Raw genomic sequence first — 21,583 nt, 5'->3', positions numbered from 1 at the left:
GGAGACTGAAGTAGATTGAAATGTTATTATTCGATTTCTGTGTTATTTTACCATGACAAAATGAGTTCAGCAGTAAACTATAGTTTCTGACATACATGATCCTGGTGGAACACTGTTTATTCGCTAAGTTCAGGGCTTTTTTCGGGCTTTATTAGTTTGCTGATACAACTAGCCACCCAGATAGCAAAACACAGTTCCGGCTAGATTCTCGCCTGCCGGAGACTCTTAGAGCTCAGACTGACTAATGTTACCTCTGCTGGACCTACTCCGGATGCCTGGACTCACTACCCAATTCCAGCCCGAGTCAATCGAGCCAGATGCGGCGGCCGAGCGAGCAGGCGCTGCCGCATGCGAGCCGGAATCAGCCCGCGACGCCGCGAGTAAGTTATGCGCTGCGGCCTGGAGCTGGCGCGATTGAATATATAAAACCCTCATATTTGTTAACGTTATTACATCCATTTGTGTTGATATGACAGCAAACGCATGCTGAGAAGTTCGGGGGGCGTGGTTGATTTTACATAAAGCGTTTGATTGGAAGCTCGACTCTGCTCATTTTCGCGGCTCCTCCTCTGGCTCCATCAGACAATCCTTCTGCGCATGTCTGGCTCCAATTTCAGCAGTCTTTTGCGACAGTTTGTGCCCGTCAAGCAGGCGTTTTGCCCTCAAGGCGTTCAATGGGAAAAAGGGCTGTCGCGTCGTCCATATTTTTTACAGTCATTGGTTTAGAGAGTATCGGACTGCTTATATCGGAGATTTTTAACGCGGTCCGTTATAGTTTTTTGGACTGATATCGGACGAATTTCCGATATCAATATCAGATCGAGACATCCCTACTTGCCATTAATATTTACAAACTGTTAACGGTCAGCTAAGTATGACGTAAACCATTGTAGAGTCTGTCTTTGGAAACCTGTAGAATATAAGCGGTCTATGAGGAAATTATAGTCAATTGTGACAAATGTCACTCGATATTGGGAAAATTTATAAGCACTATTTTGGTCATAATTGTAATCAACTGATAATCGTTTTGAATAATCGTGAAGTCAAAATGATTCGCCCTCTTATGAATTTTTTATATATAAATATTTCCCAAATTATGTTTAACAGAGCAATTTTTCACAGTATTTCCTATAATGTTTTTTCTTCTGGAGAAAGGTTTATTTGTTTTATTTCGCCTAGAATAAAAGCATTTTTAATAGTTTGAAACCTATTTTAAGGTCAATATTATTAGCCCCCTTAAGCAATATATATTTGATTTTCTGCAGAAGAAGCTACTGTTATACAATGACTTGACTAATTAAGCCTTTGAATGTCACTTTAAGTTGAATACTGGTATCTTGAAAAATATCTAGTAAAATATAATGTACTGTCGTCATATCAAAGATAAAAAAAATCAGTTAATAAAAATGAGAATAAATACAATAGAACAGAAAATGAATACATTAGAATAAAAATATGAAACAAACTGCTTTAGGCATCTTCACTGTAAGAAAAAAAAAAACTTCAACTACAAAAGTCCTTCAGTCAGGAGCAGTGGGTGATTTTTATCCTTTTGTTGTTTGTTTAATGATAAAAACAGGCGGTAGCAGGAATATTGCTCACTGTATGAATAGTGCGGCTCTGATATGGTTTCCCTTTCACATGTATTTTGATACACAACTTGTTTTTTTATCACAAATGAGGGTTAATATCAATATTCACTAAACACCGCGCTCTGACACATGTGCATGTATTTGACCATTAAAGCGCTCGCATTAAGAGGGAGTTAGATGTGTGTGCTCTGCTCGTCTCCGAGGCTAATCGCGCACTAACACAGAAGCATATGGTCTTGTTAACGCTTTTAAAAACTAAAATGATTTGAACGTACATCAATGAATGATGTGCATCCCATGCTGCAAATGTTACATTACACCACATGCTTTTAGTCATTTTCACATGGAACTGAGCTTTGCGGAGCAACAAATGTGTACAACTGGAAAGGGGGCGATATGTGATGCAATAATTGTTTTTCTCGATTAATGGTTTTTTATAATCTTTAGATTCCAAAATCGAAATTGGATTTTTGATTAATTGCACAGCCCTATTTTGTTATCCAGCATGGCAAATGGTTTGTGGACGTTAAATCAGGTTTATTTTGTACATTAACGTAACAAATATCCATACAGCAGTGTTAGGGGTGTAACGATTTATCGTTGTACGATTTATTGCGATGCAAAAATGTCACAATATGTATCGTGGCATTATGACGATTTGATTATGATATGACATCCGTTTTCTCTTATTAGTTGAGCTGTTTGCACGTGAGCTACGTTCCACCTGCTGTCGCATGTGAGTTCAGATTGCAGCAGCAGTAATGTTAGCAGACCAAGATGAGTGGAGCTGAAATAGAGGATGGCCCATCCTCTCAAAATCAGACGTCTAGCAACATTTCGGTTGTACAGTCATTGCTTTAGACTCGTCCACTTTTTGACACGCATACTGGGTCAAACATCCTAAGTTTTAAAGTCTTCACAGTGATTTACATACTTTGCACAAAGACATGGATACCTCCTAATGGTGTTAAAAGAGTCACATACTGTATTTATAAGGTACAATTCACCCTAAAATATCATTCTGTCTTCATATAATGATGTATTGGCGGCCGCAAAATCACACATGACGTGAGCTGACCGTGAGCTGTTACTACAGAGGGCGGATTATCTTATAGAACTGCTGATTACCTGGAAATGTGGATTTTTTTTTGCACACACAAAAAACGCAAGTGACCAAGCAAAGCCTTAAGCTCTTACTGTTAAATTCAATTGAATAGAAAGCTTATTTTTTTTTGCACCTTTACTTAAATTGTTCCTTAATTTTGTCTCTGTCATTTCAATAATATTTTTTAAGAAGTTTTTAAATTGTTTTATTTTCCAGAAACAGGCCTGTTTAATTTATTTTCTTAAAGAAGGTTCAGTTTAACAAGTTGAAGCAAAAGAAATACATAAAGTTTACTTGGTAAAATTTGCATTTCAGTTTAATTTTCAATTTTTATTCCAAATATCGTGATACATATCGAATCGTGAACATTATGTAGTGATACACATCGTATCGTGAGCTGAGTGTATCGTTACACCCCTAAGCAGTGTATATTAACCTGTATCCTGTCACATATGCGTGCAAAACGAGTGCGAAGCTGAACGCGCGCTGTCTCTCTCTCTCTGTGTGTGTGTGTGTGTGTGTGTGTGTGTGTCCTCGTTGTGCGTGTGCGTGAACTTTGTATCAACATTGTGTGTGACTCATTGTTGCAACTCCACACAAAACTGCATCAAATACTGATTGGTAAAGTTCTTACTGTAGTATTTCTCATGAACGTTATGTGAGATCTGCTTCCTGAGGTAGCCGAGGGGGGCGATTGAGGCATATTGCTGACAGGCACGTGGAAACGGTGGGTGGGGAGGACTACCCTTTAAGGCCCAGTACAAAAAAAACAGCAAAAACCTTTTCCCAGCTATAATACAGAAATTCAGATAATAATATAAATTCAGAGAGCTATAATTAATAATCTAATGGGAGTTTTGAGCTCAAATTTTACAGACACATTCTGGGGACACAATAGACTTATATTAAATATGATAAAAAAGGGGTAACCTAGGTGCCCTTTAAGGTTATGTATCACTGATTCTGTTGGCAACGCAAAGTTAGCTTACCGTCTCTCGCATCATTTCCATAGGGATTATTTCATCCTACCCATACTTTTTATGACTGAATCCTTGAATGATTTGCTAAGCTTGAAAAGATAGAAGGGATTGGAAGCCTAGTGGGTCAAAGATGGATCTGACTAATAAAAGGTCTTTCATCTTGTGGGAGCTTGGTTTCTGACTGCTAGCCAAAAGGTAAGGACATCCTTTTAAGATGTTCCTCTGTATTCAAAGTGCCTCTCGAGGGGGTTTCTCACTGTCTAAGTTGAGCTGTTTCACAAGAGGCACTTTGTAATTTGTGGAATGGTTTCAATGATTGTTGCCGTCACAGTTGTTTTTCACCCTTTTATTCAAAGTAAATCCTCCTATGGTGCAGGCTTTACTGAGATCTTTAGTGAACTTGAGTTATCAGTTCCTGATAGTTTAAACCAAAATTGGTGATACTTGGTGACAACACTGCCCCAAAAAGAGGGACATTCATCCTATATATAGGGCTGTCACGATATCTTTTTCTTTTTGCTGGGTGATATTGCACCCAAATTAATTGCAATAAACGATATTATTGGCAATTTAAAAATTGGTTTAAAAAAAGAAAAACAAAAAAAAAGTAAGTCAAACGTAGATTTTTAATGTATCTTAGGCATCATTTTTTAAATAATCAGGCAGATTCCAAGACAGGACTGTTTGTTAAATGTTTACAGCATAATTTTTTAAATGCAGTTTTTTTTGAGCGTGTTTAACAGCTATGTCTCTTTAGCTACATAATAGTACCTGTCTCTGTGAGTGTGTGCCGCTTCCCACTATCACATTTCTAACCTTTCTGTAAGACCCCTCTGCAGTTATAACTGCGGTTGTTGTTTCACATGTTGAAAAAATGGGTAGGGTAGTTATGTTTTTGTTGTGATTTAAATGTTAGTTGTATTGAATTTTTTCGTTGCCACTGTTCTGAAACAAATTCAACATATCTGCTCGTTTACGTTAACAGACTCTCTTTTCTTAAACCGGAGCTGAAGCCTGTGGCTTTGAAACCAAGTCAGTGGATTTGCATCTTGTCGTCTTCCCCTCCACTATCTGCTCTCTCTCTCGCACACTCTGTCTGTCTGTCTGTCTGTCTGTCTGTCTGTCTGTGATTGTGTGTTTGTGTGTGTTAGTTACTGTGCGCAGCATGCGTGGAGATTTCACATAAGCCCCAAAAAGCAGAATGCAGCACGTTTGACAAAAAGTCTAGCTGTTACATTATTTATGAGGTAGTAATATTGTGGCTTTTCTTCTTTATTATCAACAAGTGGATAGTTTCCCAACTACCGCTAGTTAAATCAATATTGCTTAAATTACAAATTTAGATTACAAAACGAAATGAACTGTCATAGGCAGTTTTTTTCCAAATATATGTTATAATATATTATATATATTTTTCCATCAAATAAAAATAGCAGGCTACCTCAAATCAATTGCTCCAAAATATGCATTTCATTAATGCTCCACTGTAATTCTTATATCACAAACCTCTGATACATTTTTAATAAAAGTCATTATTTTAAAAGTTCTGTCTTAAGCTTATGATTTTAACTAAGAGCATTTCCTCGGTCTCATTCGTGGTTCATGTGCATGCTCTGGTGCATGATGGGAGACAAATAAGGTGCATATGTTGACTTTTTAAAACCTTTTTTTAGGCTACTATAGCATATACGTTTGGTTTTTACATGTAGTATTGCTTTAACTTGCATATATTTTTTATAGTTTATAAAGCTATAAAATGAAAGCCTTTGGTGCGGAGTTATCATTATGCAAATGTCAAGTAAATTATTGGATTTGTTGGATTCGTACATAAGGCTATAAAAGCTGTTTTAAAAATTAATATTTTAAGAGAACTATGAATAACAGTAATTTTCCAAATGCAAAGAAATAAATTTGATTTGTTGGTTGTACCCTAAATCGTCAAAACTATATCTGTTGTATATTTGAGTTGTGCGAAGTGTGCTCTGATGGAGAGAAAACCCCAATGCTTCTGCCCATGCAGTTATAGCAGCTTTTGCTTGTACGAGGCAGTCATAGAACTCTGTTGAAAAAAAAAAAAAAAAAGTTCACTCGTGACCTGCCCAAGCAAGCAAGTGGCACGCACATCATAGAGGTCAGCCTGGGTTGTCAGGTGTGTGCAAAACCCTTGATTTCTAATTGGAAAAAAAGTCAGAAAGTGTTTAATCTATCATAAATAATATCTTTGGTTGTTGTTAATTTACGTTAAGTCTTTCCTTATTGCGGACTTCAATGGGGAAGAAAACGCTTAGTTTGATGTTGATGGAAGTAAGGCCTGTTCTTTTCGTAACAGTTAGTGGTAATCACAAATATTACAGAAATATGGATTTCCCTGCTCAGTGTTATGGTACATTAAACATCATTAAGCTGTTTCCTGTAAATGGAATTCAATAGGAGAATGCTTAAAGTGATATTGTTCATTTTATACTACAGTAGGGCTACACGATATTGGGCAATTGTCATCGCGATATTTAGTTTTTCTGCGATAAATGTAAATCATTGTATCATCATTGTATGCATTTTGAAAAAAAGAAAAATATATTTAATTATTATCTTTATTAAATGATACAATCTTGTGATGTGACTATTGCTGATGCACACATTGTGATATCAATGCTAAAACTGTATATTGTGCAGCTTTACTTTATACACTAAAATAAGAGCTTGTTCTTTTGACAGCAGAAAGTATTTGTCATAAGTAAAATTTAATAGAAAGGTTTTCCTCACTTGTTGTTAAGGTACATTAAGCGTTTTCTTTATAATATACTTCAATGGGGGAGAAAGGGCTAGATTAACTTGAGGGCTAGGTGGGGCTGAAGCCCCAGGGACTTAGAAGAATTAATGTGTGGATTAGTTAGTGGTAAACAGCTCTTTACAATGCGCTCTTTGCATTGCATGTTTATAATGTGAAGTATTCCTTTCTGCTCGCTGCTGTTCAAAAACAGCAACACAGCTAAAATATTACATGAAGTGGCTGCAGCTCAATCAGACTTTGAATAGCCCTGTTTAGTCTCCCATATGGGTGACCAGATGCCCTGTTTTTGCCCCAGGAAAGTCCCTTATTTCCCAGGACTTTTTCTTATTTTGTCTCTACCGCGAGAACGGTCCAGTCAAAGGTGGGTTAACCAAGCACATTGTAGAACAAAAAGTACAATTCAAACAGTATCCGTTATTGTATCAAGACAACACAGGATGGCTGGAATCATGTTGCATAATGGTCTTATAACTGAACCGCTCTCTCAGCTGCATGCCTGCGCAATCCTGCCCTCATAATAAAATGGAGACACTGTTTGACCAAATCAAAGCTTACACAAACAGTTATCAAAATGTCCACCGCTGCAGTTAGCTTTTTGTCTTACTGTAATGTAAATATAATGTAATGTGTATTTATATAGCAGATCTATTGTGTATGGCCATACACCCAAAGCGCTTCACAATCATGAAGGGGGGTCTCTCCACACCACCACTAGTGTGCTGCATCCACTTGGATGATGCGACGGCTGCCACAGGAAAACGGTGCCAGTGCGCTCACCACACACCAGCTATTAGTGAAGTGGAGAGACAGTGATAGAGCCAGTTCGGTGGATAGGGATGATTGGGAGGCCATGATCGTAAGGGCCGATAGAAGGACTTTAGCCAGGACAGCAGGGCTAAACCCCTGCTCGTTCACGAGAAGTGCCATGGGATTCTCAATGACCACAGAGAGTCAGGACCTCGGTTTAACGTCTCATCCGAAAGACAGCGCCCACTGACAGCACAGTGTCCACTTCACTATTACTGGGGCATTAGGACCCAATCATACCACAGGTTGAACACCCCCTGCTGCTAGTTTTTCCCCAAGTGGTCTCCCATCCAGGTACTGACCAGGCTCAACTCTGCTTAGCTTCACTGAGTAACCCGTCTTGGGCTGCAGGGTGATATGGCTGTGGCGAACCAGTTAGAAAGCAAACGTTTTTATTACCCTATTACAAAAACTACAGTAGTCATCTAGAGAAATGAATTATTGCCGCTGGCTTTTATTAGACAATTTATGGCAAAAAATAAAAGAAACTTGCTAACGTTTTGTAATTCATTGACTCGACCAAATGGGATATTAGAAGCATGGATTTAAAAAAATATTTAGGGATTTCTGCTCAGCTATTTATTTTAAAACACTTTAGGAAGTATTGCAAATGTGTTTTTTTAATATGTTAATCCAGCCCTAGGGGGGAGAACATGCTTCATGTTGTATGTTCACTTTATCTGGAATTTGGGCTTGTTCATTTTAGAGTATAGTTGTCACCGACTTCATCCCAGTCATTCCCCTGGCTGGCTAGCAGAAGTCATCATCACCGGACTTCTGACATTACGTCATTCCCAAAGACTGATTGCCACACACCTGCAGCACATCTCCTCATTATCACGCTCACACATATAAGCAGCACACACACTCACCCCAGCAAACACTACTAAGCGTTCCTTATCCTTGCCTGCTTTCCCCATTGCTTACCTGAACTGTATATCGACCTTGTCTTGCCTGCCGCCTGCCCTGAACCTCAGCCTGAATACCGACCTTGATCCTTGCCGCCAGCCTCTGACCCATGCCTGCTTACTCATCATGTGTTTGCCTGCCGCCAGCCCTACGATTTGATACAACTGTATCTGAAATTATGTGAGTTCGCACATCTGTGTGCTTATTATTAAACTCTGTTTAATAAATATACTTCAAATGGATCCCTCTGTGTCAGACCCTTCCTTACAGAAGACTTCGCCCAACATGGATCCCGCAGCCATGCAGGTCTTGTCCACGGAACTCACAGCCCAAGCCCAGGTACTAGCGACACATCTCACTTAACTAACGGAAGAGTTAGTAAAGACCCTGCAGGGTTTGAACGTTGCGACCCCAGCGCAACTCACTGCCAACTACTCTCCCAACCAACTTCCGGTAACCTTTACGCAACATCATTCCCGTCCACGCCTAGCGTTTCCTGATAAATTTACCGGTAACCCGACTAAATGTAAAGGTTTCTTGTTACAATGCAAGCTGTTTGTCGCCCAACAACCCCATATGTTTGCAGATGACAACAGCAAGATCGCCTTTGTTTTCTCGCTGCTCGCTGGAAAGGCTTTAGATTGGGCTACTGCTGTCTGGCCAGACAACACTCCCACTTTTCCCACGTTCAAGGAGTTTCTTCAGCGTTTCTGTGTGGTTTTTGATCATCCGGAAAGAAGGTCGAAATGCAGGTGAAGAACTATTAACTATATAGCAAAACAATCAACCTGCGGCGGAGTTCGCCTTGCACTTTCGCACTTTGGCTGCACAAACTGGCTGGGCTGATGATCCCCTAAAGACCCTCTACCGAAAAGCATTGAACCCCGAACTTCAAACTGAGTTAGTATGTAGAGACGAAGGGAAATCACTTGATCAACTCATTGAACTCTCCATCAGGCTGGATAACCTGCTCCCCACACGTCGACCTTCCCATGTTATTTCTTCCTGTCCCAGTCAAGAGTTCACTCCAGTCTCCTCATGCCCCGTGGAACCCATGCAATTGGGTCGAGCCCAGTTATCGAATGAAGAACGAGAAAGACGTTTAAAGAATAATTTGTGCCTTTACTGCGGTCTTTATGGTCATACCAAAGCCCAATGCCCCAATAAGCCAGCTACCAAGACATTAGCGATGAGTGCAACCTCAATACTATCTATCAACAGTAACGCCCTGACTGTTCCTATGTCTGTGTGTTTTGGGAATACCATGATTCACACTGTCGCTTTGGTTGACTCAGGAGCTGCCGGTAATTCATGGACGCCGTCCCACTAACCTCTTGTGATTCTTCCCTAGCAATCACGGCGGTAGACGGACGCCTCCTAGGGGATGGAAATATCACTTACCGCACTCTTCAACTCTCTGTTCAAACAGGCTCTCTCCACAAGGAGCGGATGGAGTTTCTGATCAGAAAGTCCCCTCAACACACTAATATTCTGGGATGGCCCTGGTTGCAAGCCCATAATCCGCTCATATCCTGGAAATCAGGTGAGATCTTAAAATGGAGTGAATCATGTCTCAAGAATTGTCTGTGTTCTGTTGTCCCCGTCCAGTTCAATGCTATTGTCGCCAGTACTGAGACCCCTGAAAAATCCTTGATTCCCGATGAGTACAAGGACCTCGCTGAGGCATTCAGTAAGCAAAAAGCCACTAAGCATCCACCTTACCGTGAGTATGACTGCGCCATTGAGTTACTGCCTGGCACTACACCCCCTCGTGGGAGAATATTTCCTCTGTCCCTAACAGAAACTGAAACCATGAACGCTTGCATTAAGGAGGAGTTGGAGAAAGGATTCATACGCCCTTCTACATTACCTGCTTCTGCAGGCTTCTTCTTTGTGGAGAAAAAAGATGGAAGTTTACATCCCTGCAATGACTATAGAGGTCTGAATGAAATCACGGTCAAGTACCGATATCCCCTGCCTTTAGTCCCAACAGCCCTGGAACAATTATGCTCAGCCAGGTATTTTACTAAACTTGACCTTCGCAGTGCCTACAACCTCATACGTATAAAGCGGGGTGATGAGTGGAAAACCGGCTTTTCTACGGCTACCGGCCACTATGAGTACCGGGTGATCCGCCATGTCAGAGCCGTCCTACAGAGACTCATGGAGAACCAGTTATATGCCAAACTGTCAAAGTGTGAATTTCACCAGACCTGCATCTCCTTCCTGGGATACATAATCAGTGCGGATGGAGTAGCGATGGACGAGGAAAAGGTAAACACTGTAGTTAACTGGCCAAAGCCGAAGACAGTTAAGCAACTGCAACGCTTTCTGGGGTTCGCCAATTTCTACAGAAGATTTATAAGAAACTTCAGTTCCATGACCGCACCGCTCACCTCGATGATGAAAGGAGGAAATCCGGTCCCACTTTATATTAAGTGGCCTTAACTAATATGTATTTACATAGGAATTAATTGTTTGTTACAATGTACTTATTGTGTAAGTACATGTATTTACTGTGTACTTATGCTTGATTAAATGCATGTAATTACATCTGTAATTAACTTTTGTAATTACATTTGTAAATACACTGTTGACCATCCCTTACACCTTAACCCACCCTTAAACCTACCCATACCACCAAACCGGTCCATAACCCAACCTCTATCCCAACTTAAAAGCACCACAAGTGTTCTCAAATACATTATAAACACAGTAAGTACATTGTATTTATTTTTTGATGTAAGTACATAGTAGTTAGGGACACTTAATATAAAGTGGGACGGGAAATCCCAAGCTGAGCTGGAATCATAATGCTATCCGGGCATTCAACCACCTCAAAGCCTGAATCTCATCGACACCAATCCTCTGCCACCCTGACCCTAATTTACCTTTCGTCCTCGAAATAAATGCTTCCAATACTGGCATCGGAGCTGTACTCTCCCAAAGGCAAGTGACGTCGAACAAGCTCCACCCCTGCGCCTTCTTCTCGCGAAAGCTCAACTCGGCCGAGAGAAATTATGATGTGGGCAATCGCAAACTTCTCACCATGAAAGCCGCGATGGAAGAATGGAGACACTGGCTGGAAGGAGCTCGACATCCCTTTACGGTGATCACCGACCACAAGAACTTGGAGTACATCCGCTCAGCCAAAAGACTCAATCCCCATCAGGCTAGATGGGCACTATTCTTCACTTGCTTCAACTTCTCTGTAACATATATCCCCGGGTCCAAAAATATAAAAGCTGATGCCCTGCCTCGTCTTTCTGAGAAGGAACCAAATAAAGAGGAAGAACAGCCCATTATTGAAGACTCCGTCATCTTGACTCCCATCACTTGGGACATTGACACTGAGATTTCCCTAGTATCCGACAAACACCCTACACCTCCAGCCTGTCCCGCGGACAAAGTCGTTTCTCAGCCACTCAGAGAAAATCTTATTGATGTAATTCACTCCAGCCCTAGTTTCAGACAGGCAGGCACCATTGATCTCATTCAGAACCGTTACTGGTGGCCCACCGTAAGAGAAGATGTCATCAAATTTATAAAGAACTGTTTTCCCTGTAACATGCATAAACATTCTCGCCATAGCCCTGCCGGACTCTTGCAACCCCTGGAAATCCCACGTCTCCCCTGGTCCCATGTCGCCATCGATTAAGTCACCGATCTTCCCCTCTCCGAAGGCCACACCACCATTCTGACTGTCATTGACAGATTCTTGAAGGCATGCTGGCTCATTCCCATCCTCAAACTACCTACAGCCCTGGAAACTGCAGAGCTCCTATGCACTCACGTGCTATTATGGTCTGCCCGAAGACATCGTGTCTGACAGAGGTCCCCAATTTACATCCAGAGTATGGTCTGCATTCTTTAAGAACCTGAACATCAACATCAGCCTCACATCAGGTTATCACCCACAATCCAATGGACAAGTTGTAAGACTGAACCAGGAAATAGGGCGTTTCCTCCGCTCCTACTGCCATCAAAATCAAGAGGACTGGAGCTTTTTTCTCATGTGGGCTGAATATGCTCAAAACTTTCTCAGAAAGGCATCCACAGGTCTTACACCGTTCCTAGTTGTTCTAGGTTTCCAGCCCCCCCTGTTCCCATGGTCAGGAGAACCATCTGAACTCCCAGCCCTCAATCATTAGTTCCAGAGATGTGAAGAAACCTGGATCGCAGCCCATACTCACCTCTCTCATGCAGTCAGGAGATTTAAGGACCAAGCTGATCGTCATCGATGCCCCAATCCAGCATACACACCAGGACAGTGGGTATGGCTGTATACCAGACATCTCTGCCTCAGACTGTATATCGACCTTGTCTTGCCTGCCGCCTGCCCTGAACCCCAGCCTGAATACCGACCTTGATCCTTGCCGCCAGCCTCTGACCCATGCCTGCTTTCTCATCCTGTGTTTGCCTGCCGCCAGCTCTTCGACTTGATACAACTGTGTTTTATGTGAGTTCGCACACAAGTTATATCTGTGTGCTTATTATTAAACTCTGTTTAATAAATATACTGCAAATGGATCCCTCTGTATCAGACCCTTCCTTACAATAGTGTTAATTACAATTAAAGATCAACAGAATTTGGGGTTTTCTGGTTCATTTTTATTAGATTAAGCCATGTTAAGCATTTTTCCTGTTAAGCATTAAGAATGTCTCGCCAAAGAATTTAGAACATAAATAAAGTGCACTGAGTTGATAACTGCGGACATCAAGTTAAAAGTATTTAAACCAGGTTCCCAATCAGCTTAGATCATTCTTATTAAATAAAAATTCTCTAAATTTGCAAACGATTATACTGGTTTTCTATAAATTTGTTAACATTACACCTATCCTCCTTTTTTAGGTTCTCTTCACACATTTCGTTTTGTGAGGTGTACACCTCAGTACAATGGCAGACACAAAGCATATTGCATTCTCCATCATCCAGTTTCTCCGTGACCAGCTGTCCTCTGGGGGTCTGTCATCAGATGCACAAGAAAGTTTAGAAGGTAAAACTTTAAACCTAGAATCAGTACTGGACATCTGATTTATTGTTTTTATTTAATACATTTTTTTATTCAAATGTTCCAATTTACTTATTTATCTAGTTGCTATTCAGTGCTTGGAGACAACATTTGGGATTTCTGTAGATGACCAGAACTTAGCAGTCAGTCAGTCTCTGCCAGAGTTATTTGCTTTTGCAACTAAACAGGTAAAATGTGTTCTTTATTGCTTTCTAAAATGAGGAGATCTGACATGTTTGTTTATAATATTGTAATACACTATGCATCAATTTTAACAGACTGGTACAACACAAGAAAACACATTTGTAACCACTGGATCACCTTATGAGCATCAGTTAGCAGAGGCTGAGCGTCTTAAAACAGATGGTAAGACTATCATACTTTTACTAATTTCAGATGTTAAATGTTTTTTTTTTCACTCAAATCATGCATTTTCCTACAGGAAATGATCAGATGAAAGTGGAAAACTTTAGTGCAGCTGTGGAGTTTTACTCTAAAGCCATCCAGCTTAATCCTCAAAATGCTGTCTACTTTTGCAACAGGTACTTTTTTTTTCAGTAACAAGATTTTAAATGGGTATGTCTTATATTTTAACAGTTAAAAAATGTCTTTAAAAATGTGAATAATTGCTTTAATTATTTCATAAATGTATATCATTTTTTATTTAAGAGCTGCAGCATACAGCAAGCTAGGGAACTATGCTGGAGCTGTTCAAGACTGTGAACGTGCCATTGGAATTGATGCAAACTACAGTAAAGCATATGGACGAATGGGGTATTTTTTTTTTTTAATATACATTTTTGATAATAGAGTTAAAAAAAAAAGCTGACAAAAGACAAAGTAATGATAGTTCCAAAACTTCTTGAAGATATTTGAAATTTAGACACAAATTCAAAGCCTGGAAAGAAATTGATAGCAAACATAGCATTGTTCTGAACAGAACAAAGAAGAACTAATTATCCTGTGTGCATTTGAAGGTAGTAGCACATTTTTTAACGCTGATTAGATCTCTTCGTAGGACAGTTTTGTAACTCCCAATTTTCATTGGACATGTGTGGCAATGACCACTCTAGTCAGTGCTCATAATTTTTTATATGACTTTTATTATTTTTTTTGCATTTGCTTGTCCATGTGACTGTTCATTTATGATGTCGTATTTAAAATATTAATGCAAAATACGCAGTCTGGATATTGTGTCTTTGGCATCCAGGCATATTCAGTTTATTAGTAGAGGTTTAAATGAATGTTAGATTTATCTTTGCTTTATAGTATCTAAGATTTCTGTAAAATAAAATAATAGTAATGTTGTACTTGATAGTTACCATTTTTACTAAAATAATTTTATAAAATAAATTTTAAGTAATGGTAAATAATATTATCAGAATAATACCACTATTTTCAAGAAATATTGATAGATGATTTTTGTCAATATTGCTTTGTAGAGTGTGTTAAATTTCATTAGGTATCTAAATCTTTAAACCTTAGATTTGAGTTCTAATGGCAGTTCAGGGTTAAGCCCACTCTTGCTGACTTTTGACCATTACCTGCCAACATTTCATTTTTTTTTAATTTTTTTATTTTTTTTAGGTTTTTCATGTTCAAAATAGTAGTTTTCATAATTAAGTTTCACCATTGAGAAGCAAGACTTTTTGCAAGATTTTGCACAATGTACTTCCATTCACCTGTTAAAATTCAATTCAATTCATCTTTATTTCTATAGGGCTTTTACAATGTAGGAAAAGTCATGCTAGCAGGTCAAAGGCCCACAGTGGGAGAGAAATGGAGTTTACTTTCATTTTCTCAAATGCAGGAAAATAGGGGCTTCTGCTGTAACTTCTTTGTCAGTAAAAGACTGTCCAGCAAACAAGCATGCAGTGAATTGTGCATTTTCTTTTTTGTTTTTGAGTAGTTGAAGTGTTTTAATTACTCTCATTCGCCTCCCTCGGCATAGTAAGCTGCTGCAATATGGCACATATGAGATAAATAACGTCAGTGCGTAATAACCAGAAATGATCTATTACTGAACCGATACCGAATTGTCCGCATCTGCATCGCAGTGCACCAAAGAAGCAATCAATTTTGACACCCTTAATGTACTGTACAAGTGATTTTAAGGTGATAAGACTAAGACAGCCAATAAATTATTATTTTTATCATTCACATGTTTTTTGTTGATTTTATTGGCTTTATTATAGGCTTATAGATGCATTCATTTAGACCTATTAATGAATGTTATTTTAACAGCATGCACAAAGACCGTTTTTTTATTTTCGAAGGACCTGTGTTGTGCAAGTTTATCATTGTTTACATATAGCCTAGCCTACTTGATGGACACTTTCATTTTAAAAAATACTATAAATTAGGGCTGTCAAATGATAAAAAAAATTACGTAATTAATCAAACTTTTTTGTAATCATGATTAATTACGTTTAGTGATTAATCATGATTAATTACTAAACACTGTATTTATTACATAAATAAAATCATGTAAGTGCCATTTGAATTTTAAAACAATCAAAGTCAATAACAAACCAAAATGATTTCCAAGTTGAATTCTAAGTGGACCACACTGAACTGCAGTTAAAGTCTAAAGATTAAAAATGAAACTCCCGAAATTGCATGAAAGTCTGGTGGAAACGCAGGATAGCCTGGTGATGCGACATTAATTCAGTTTTATACTGAAACTTTTTCTTCTAATAGTGCATCCTTGGTCTTATCCAAATGTCTTTGCATGTTAAGCACATGCAGAGCCAGAGCAAGCTGAACTGGTGCTCTAGGCAAACGGCAATCACGCAGCCCTCAACCCAAAAGTGAAAAAGACAGTCAACGGTTTGCTAATGAAAGCTGCAACTATTGTTTGCATTTTTTTTTTTATGCGTTAAATATTTACAATTAATCACATGAGTTAACACGCTTATTTTGACAGCCCTAAAATAAAAATATACTTTATATAAAAACAAGATATACTTATTATATATTTTTTATATACTTAATATATATATTTTTTTAAAAAGTCTAAATTATTGTACAGTGTGTATGCTTGTTGTATGCCAGTGTGTATGGTAAAAGTACACAAATTATTTTGTAATTTAACGATAACAAACTGGCAGCAGGCTTACCAGCAGTAAATGGTGATCCTAAAATTACATTACCATTTTCCAAGTTACGGCTTTTCTGTAACTTAACGGTAAAATGTTTATTACAATATGCCCAAGCAAATAATTATATTACTGGTTGTTAAAACTTTGGAGCATTCCTCTAAATAAACCAATTGAGAAGCAGCAGAAGTCTGCAGGCCAAGAACATACCAGATTTATTCAGTTTTTCAGATCTGGTACTGGTACAGCCAGGAATAGAATGTAAACTTAAATATAGTGTACTTTTAAGTAAAGTTATATGTTAAAAGAACGTAAAACAGCATGTTATTAATGACACTGACACCACAAATGTGCAAATTTAAATGTTAAGTTCCCTCCCTTCTGGTATCATTGCATATAGGGTGGGGCCAATCATTGGCCCAGAGAGTTCAAAGTCATGGAACTCGTAGCTGACCAATCGTCCCAGTCAGTAGTCTTTGGGGATTTTAATGTCAGTTGCCATGCTGTTATTAACCAATACTACACTGTTCGTGAGGACAGTTCAAGGAAGGGTTTAGCTTTCAGGGTTTTAGGCCTTCTGTTGTTAGTTGGAAGAAATCCAATGTGTGGTCTAGAGTTCGGCCTTTTCATATGGTGAGCCATATAGAGCACTCGTTTGAATAGGCTGGCACAACAGTCTTGTTCGCTGATGAGGGCGCAGACCTCTGGAATGGTTTGGCCTGAGCGGAGGTCCTTAAGGGTGACAGCCATAGTTGTTGGCTGTGAAGCTGTTGATACATATACCTTGTCATTAAGGGTGTCTACATGCCTTGAGATGAATCAGGCTATCAGCTCCAATGTGAACATCATGTGGCATGGCCGTGAGAATCAAGAAGGAATGGGTTAACGATCTGCCTTTCAAGTTCAAGTTCAATGCGCAAATGCTGTTGACAGTTGTCATGTGTGAAAGTTTAGCATTTGGATAGTACCGTGTATGCTTGTTTGTTGAAAGCTGGTCTGGGGTGTGTTCATACGGAGTGTTGGACAGTGCGAGGCTGATGGCTGAGGTGTTGGTCCATAATGCTAGTACAGGGTTCGGTCACAGTCAAGCCTCTTGAGGCCTGGGGCAGCAAGCGTTAGGGTCGCTGGCTAGTTGAAGGCTGCAGAGTAATGACCATGACCCTCACAGTCTGTTGGGGTTGACCTGGCGGCTGTGAGCAAGGGTTTTTGCACTTAGGCCCAGATTTTGAGATGGTTAAAGTTCAAAAGGGGTTCAAAACAATCCAGCAGATCTTTACCAATCAGCAGCGGGTGTGTGTCCATTAGTGACATGTACACGGGGTGCTCTGCAGTCATGGGGCCACTAGTTAATTGAATGGGAGCGATGTATGCATGTTGGACCTCAGTCTGGCTGTATGATTGCACATTCAACCTGCATCGTTGATATTTAAGTGTTCGGTTTAGTCTCTGAGCTCTTGCTTTGAGCTGTTCAAACAGAAAATGGCATTCATAGAAGGTCTGCTCCCGTGCTGACCAGCGCTTCGTGTCTTATTTCTATTTTTAAGGTTACGGCCAAGTCGAGCGTCATTGCCATGCCATTTTCAGTCAGGTTCCCCAAGAGTTGAGGTGCAGGGGCCTGAGCAGTTGCTTGTAAGCAGGTGCGGCTGATAGGATGTGGCTCAGAAGGTAAACATACACCCAGAACAGTGCTTTCGGGTACCTCAAGTTGCATGCATGGTTGCTCTTGTTGTTTGCTTTTTAGGAAGTGTGGTGCTGTTGTTGGATACACAGTCTCTGGCTTGTGTTGGACTTGCAGTAATCTGCGGGGATGGAGCAGAAGGAAGATGTTCAGGGGGAGAAATGTTTTTAGACCTCCCCCCTAGTCATAAGGAGTCTGGCGTCTTCTTTTTCCTTGTAGGGCCCCATTTGGAAGAATTTCTTCAAGATTTTCAGCAGTTCTGCTGTTTCTGACATCACTGTGCTGTCCTTTTTGCGTCAAAATGTCAAACTTGGCTTTGTCTGGCATGTAACAAGCTGGATTCTGGCTGCTTGAGCTTCTGGTTACTGCAGGCTGGCCGTTCCTTTGTTGCTGATAGGCTCCTTTTGGGCTGTTGGTAAAGGGTGGCCTGTCCCAGTGTACCTCTGAGCATCCTGTCTGGTGTTTGGGACCCGCGCCTTCATGACGATACTGTCTTATGATGCCAGAGAAAGGTTTTAACTTACTGTTGGAAGTCTTGCGGCTGTGAAACAGTTGTGTGCCTTTTAAAGCCAGCTCTGGATGACAACAATCAATCCTTGTTCTGACACTGGGTCAGAAAAACACTCTAGTCAGAGCTTTTGCAGCAGCTAATAATCTGCTTTGATGGCACTGGGCTGTCGATTAAGGAAACTTTTTACCTCATGGCTCAAAGTCATTCTTAGCAAATATAATTTGTAACATGCAGTGGCACTTGGCCTTGTCTGTGTAAAAGTCAATGTCTTGTAAGTAGGAGTGCACATTGTTGCCTCCAACAGGGTTTGGGGTGAAAGTTGAAATTTTCCTGGCCAGCTTGTTCGGGTCTTTTGTTGACAGGTTGTGTCTGTCGTGGGGGACCCTTTGGAAGGAGTCCTTGCTCTGTGTTGCTGACGGGCGTTCTGGGATGCTGGCTGGCGGGGGTAGTAGGAACGGGCTTTCACCCCCCTCTTCTGGACTGTAAAGTCTTGGCTTTGAGGCTGATTGGGGGCAGGAGAGGGAATAAGTAAGGCATAAGAGAAAAGGTGGAAGAAAAATTAAGAAGGGAGAAAATAATGCTATTAATAATTTTAATTGAAAAATTAAAAGATATTCCCCAAATAGTAATCCAAAAAAAATTAAATATGAACTAAGAATGGAATAAATTATTGTGAACCTGATTTAAAATAATAATAATAAAATAAAACTGGATAGCAGTATTAAAATGTAAAAGACAGAAGGCAGAAAAATTAATACAAATGAAAGTAACAAAATAATTAATAATAACCAAAAGCAAATAAAAGCAGACCAGTAATCTATACTTGGATAACTAAAATATTGTTTGTATAAAATGATAACAGGGAAAATGAAATGCTTAACCAAAATCAAAACTAATTAAGCTCCAAACTATTTTACAACATGAGACACAATAGTGGGCAGAACTAAGAGAGGAGAGCAGAGGGAGACAGGGGAATAGTGTTGAGGGTTGCATTTCACATCTGGTTAGCCTTATGCTAATAGCTGCTATTATATAGACTCAAAGGGTTAGTTTACATAAGCTTAGCTGCCGTTAGCTGCTAGCGAGTTGTTAAGAGTTTACACTTCACGTCCCGGTTAGCCTTTTGCTATTAGCTTGTATTATTTAGATGCAAAAGGGTTAGTTTACTTAAGCTTAGCTGACGTTAGCAACTAGCAAGTTTATCCGTCTATGACTTGAGCTGCTTCACCCTGAGGAGGTGGGCTTTGTTGCTTTGGGGTTGTTGCTATGTCATTCACGCATGTGACGGGCGTGCACAGGACGAGCCAATGAGCGCTCGGGGAGAGTCTTTCATTCACAGAGAGATTTTCATTCATGAATTGAATGCAGCTTAATTCACAGACGGTGGAATACGAATCACAGGGATTCGATAAAAATGGTCTTAAAAAGGTTAAACGTTGGGTAGCTAATCTAACAGTTTAAAACCACAGGAGAAACATTGTCTAGAAATCTCTAGCTATAATAATAAGGCCTTTGAAGAGACAGATTTGGGGTTTCTTACAAGCACTGAGGTAAATCGCTGTTCCGACAGGCGCAATAATTTTTAAATTATTTGCGGGACGTGTGTCTGCAAAATTGATTTAAAATATTATGAACTGCAGTTTTTTTTTAGTTAAACTTAACACTTACATAGTTGTCTGCAGTGTGTTAGTGAACAAGGGGGCTGAGAGACTTGCGTCCTCCAGCTGTGGAGAGAGAGAACCTGCTGCTCGCGGTTTTTCTCTTCTCACTCTAGTGCGCACAAAATCACAATGGAATAAAGAAGTTTGCTTCACAGAAAACGTTTAAAATGACTGCCACCTTCTCCACCATAATCTGTAGTGGAATTAGCTTAGTTTATGAATGTTAATGGTCAGTAATAACGATTTATTATTACTTATTAATATTCTGAATTAACTTTATTGTTAATGTGAATAAATAAATATAACAAGACCCCGCCAGCTCGTCTGAGCGGACTCTGTACTGATTTATTCATTTAGAAAGGGAATTATAACTGCTCCTTGTGAAGTAGAATAATCATTTACAAGTTTTGCAAAACGTAATATCAGCTTGTAGTAAAATCAATCGTTTAAGTGACTTTTTCAGTGAGGCAAATAAAACATGTGATTTTGTGTGGTTAAGTAGTCTAACATATAACAACAAACATACAAAACATAACAACAAACATCGAACAAAAAGCAAGCGAGGAAGTAATGAGTTTAGATGAAAGAATAGCAAATCTAGCTCAGTTCCACACAACTATCCAGGACTACCAAGATAAAAAAAAAAAACCTTTTTTATAAGGGACACAGCTTAACGCATAACTAAATACGTGGATTTAACATTAGTGGGTATTTCTTGGTCTCTCTTTCTGCGAGTTTCTCTGATGCGCTGGAGGATGAAGTCCTTGATGCGTGGAGCTTGCGATGAGAATGGAGGGTACGCAAGGTGCAAATTTCAAACTTAGTATAGTTTGGCGGAAAAATAAGAAATCGTGGACTCCAGTGAGGCACGCGCGTGTAAAGAAATGCGGTCTGCCCCCTCATAGGGGACACCTCTGGAGAGCTTCTTTCGGAGATCTTTCTGTGCAGAGCTTTGAGCGTAAATCGGTTTTAATGTAAGTTAATGAGAGCGTAAGTCTTGGGTCAAAAAGATTTAAATGGCTCCGCCCACTCGTTGGCAAAGAATAAAGTGAATAAGGCTAGATGTTTACTTTCTCTTGTTTATTTATTTGTTTGGTGCATGTACTCGTGTGCGATCGTAAAACACTCTGCCTCTCCTTTCATTCTGCCCCGAAGCCCCAGTTGGCCCTCTTTGGCCCAAGGTATTTGGCGGGCCGAAAAAGGCTGGCCCCAAGATTTGGCCCGATTAGGCTCCGGAAGTGACAGTGGAAACGCGATTGGCCTTGGCTCGCTTGCTTTAGGCGCGATAGTGGAAACGCGGCTATTGAGACCAACTCGTTTTTGACTTGTTGCAAAGACCATTTGCTGTTGCATATCCAGCCATCAAAATCACCAAATATTTCTTTAAAAAATGTATTACTCTAATAACAAAAACATTTTAAGTAATGATTTATTGAATC

The 21,583-nt window shown here is 39.8% G+C and overlaps 1 protein-coding gene across 15 annotated transcripts in view; it reads left to right on the top strand.

Annotated features, from left to right (window-relative positions):
• The window catches only part of sgta (small glutamine rich tetratricopeptide repeat co-chaperone alpha), a 42,140-nt gene that overhangs the window by 10,134 nt on the left and 10,423 nt on the right, over positions 1-21,583 (top strand). For 3 of the 15 annotated variants that reach the window (XR_012386715.1, XM_068224118.1, NM_212764.1), the window contains 5 exons: positions 13,037-13,181; positions 13,281-13,384; positions 13,475-13,562; positions 13,639-13,738; positions 13,866-13,970. Coding sequence is in view for 14 of the 15 variants with exons in the window: in XM_068224118.1 (XP_068080219.1) it covers positions 13,082-13,181; positions 13,281-13,384; positions 13,475-13,562; positions 13,639-13,738; positions 13,866-13,970 (497 nt within the window). In the remaining variant the exon portion in view is untranslated. Of the gene's footprint in view, positions 1-8,440; positions 12,644-13,036; positions 13,182-13,280; positions 13,385-13,474; positions 13,563-13,638; positions 13,739-13,865; positions 13,971-21,583 lie in introns of those variants that run through there. The other 12 variants (XM_073915551.1, XM_073915549.1, XM_073915550.1 and 9 more) reach the window with 12 other exon arrangements.

Source organism: Danio rerio, chromosome 11 (assembly GCF_049306965.1).
Source record: "Danio rerio strain Tuebingen ecotype United States chromosome 11, GRCz12tu, whole genome shotgun sequence".
NCBI lineage: Eukaryota > Metazoa > Chordata > Actinopteri > Cypriniformes > Danionidae > Danio > Danio rerio.
Note: the sequence above shows the minus strand (reverse complement) of the source record. Positions and strands in the feature narration are given on the sequence as shown.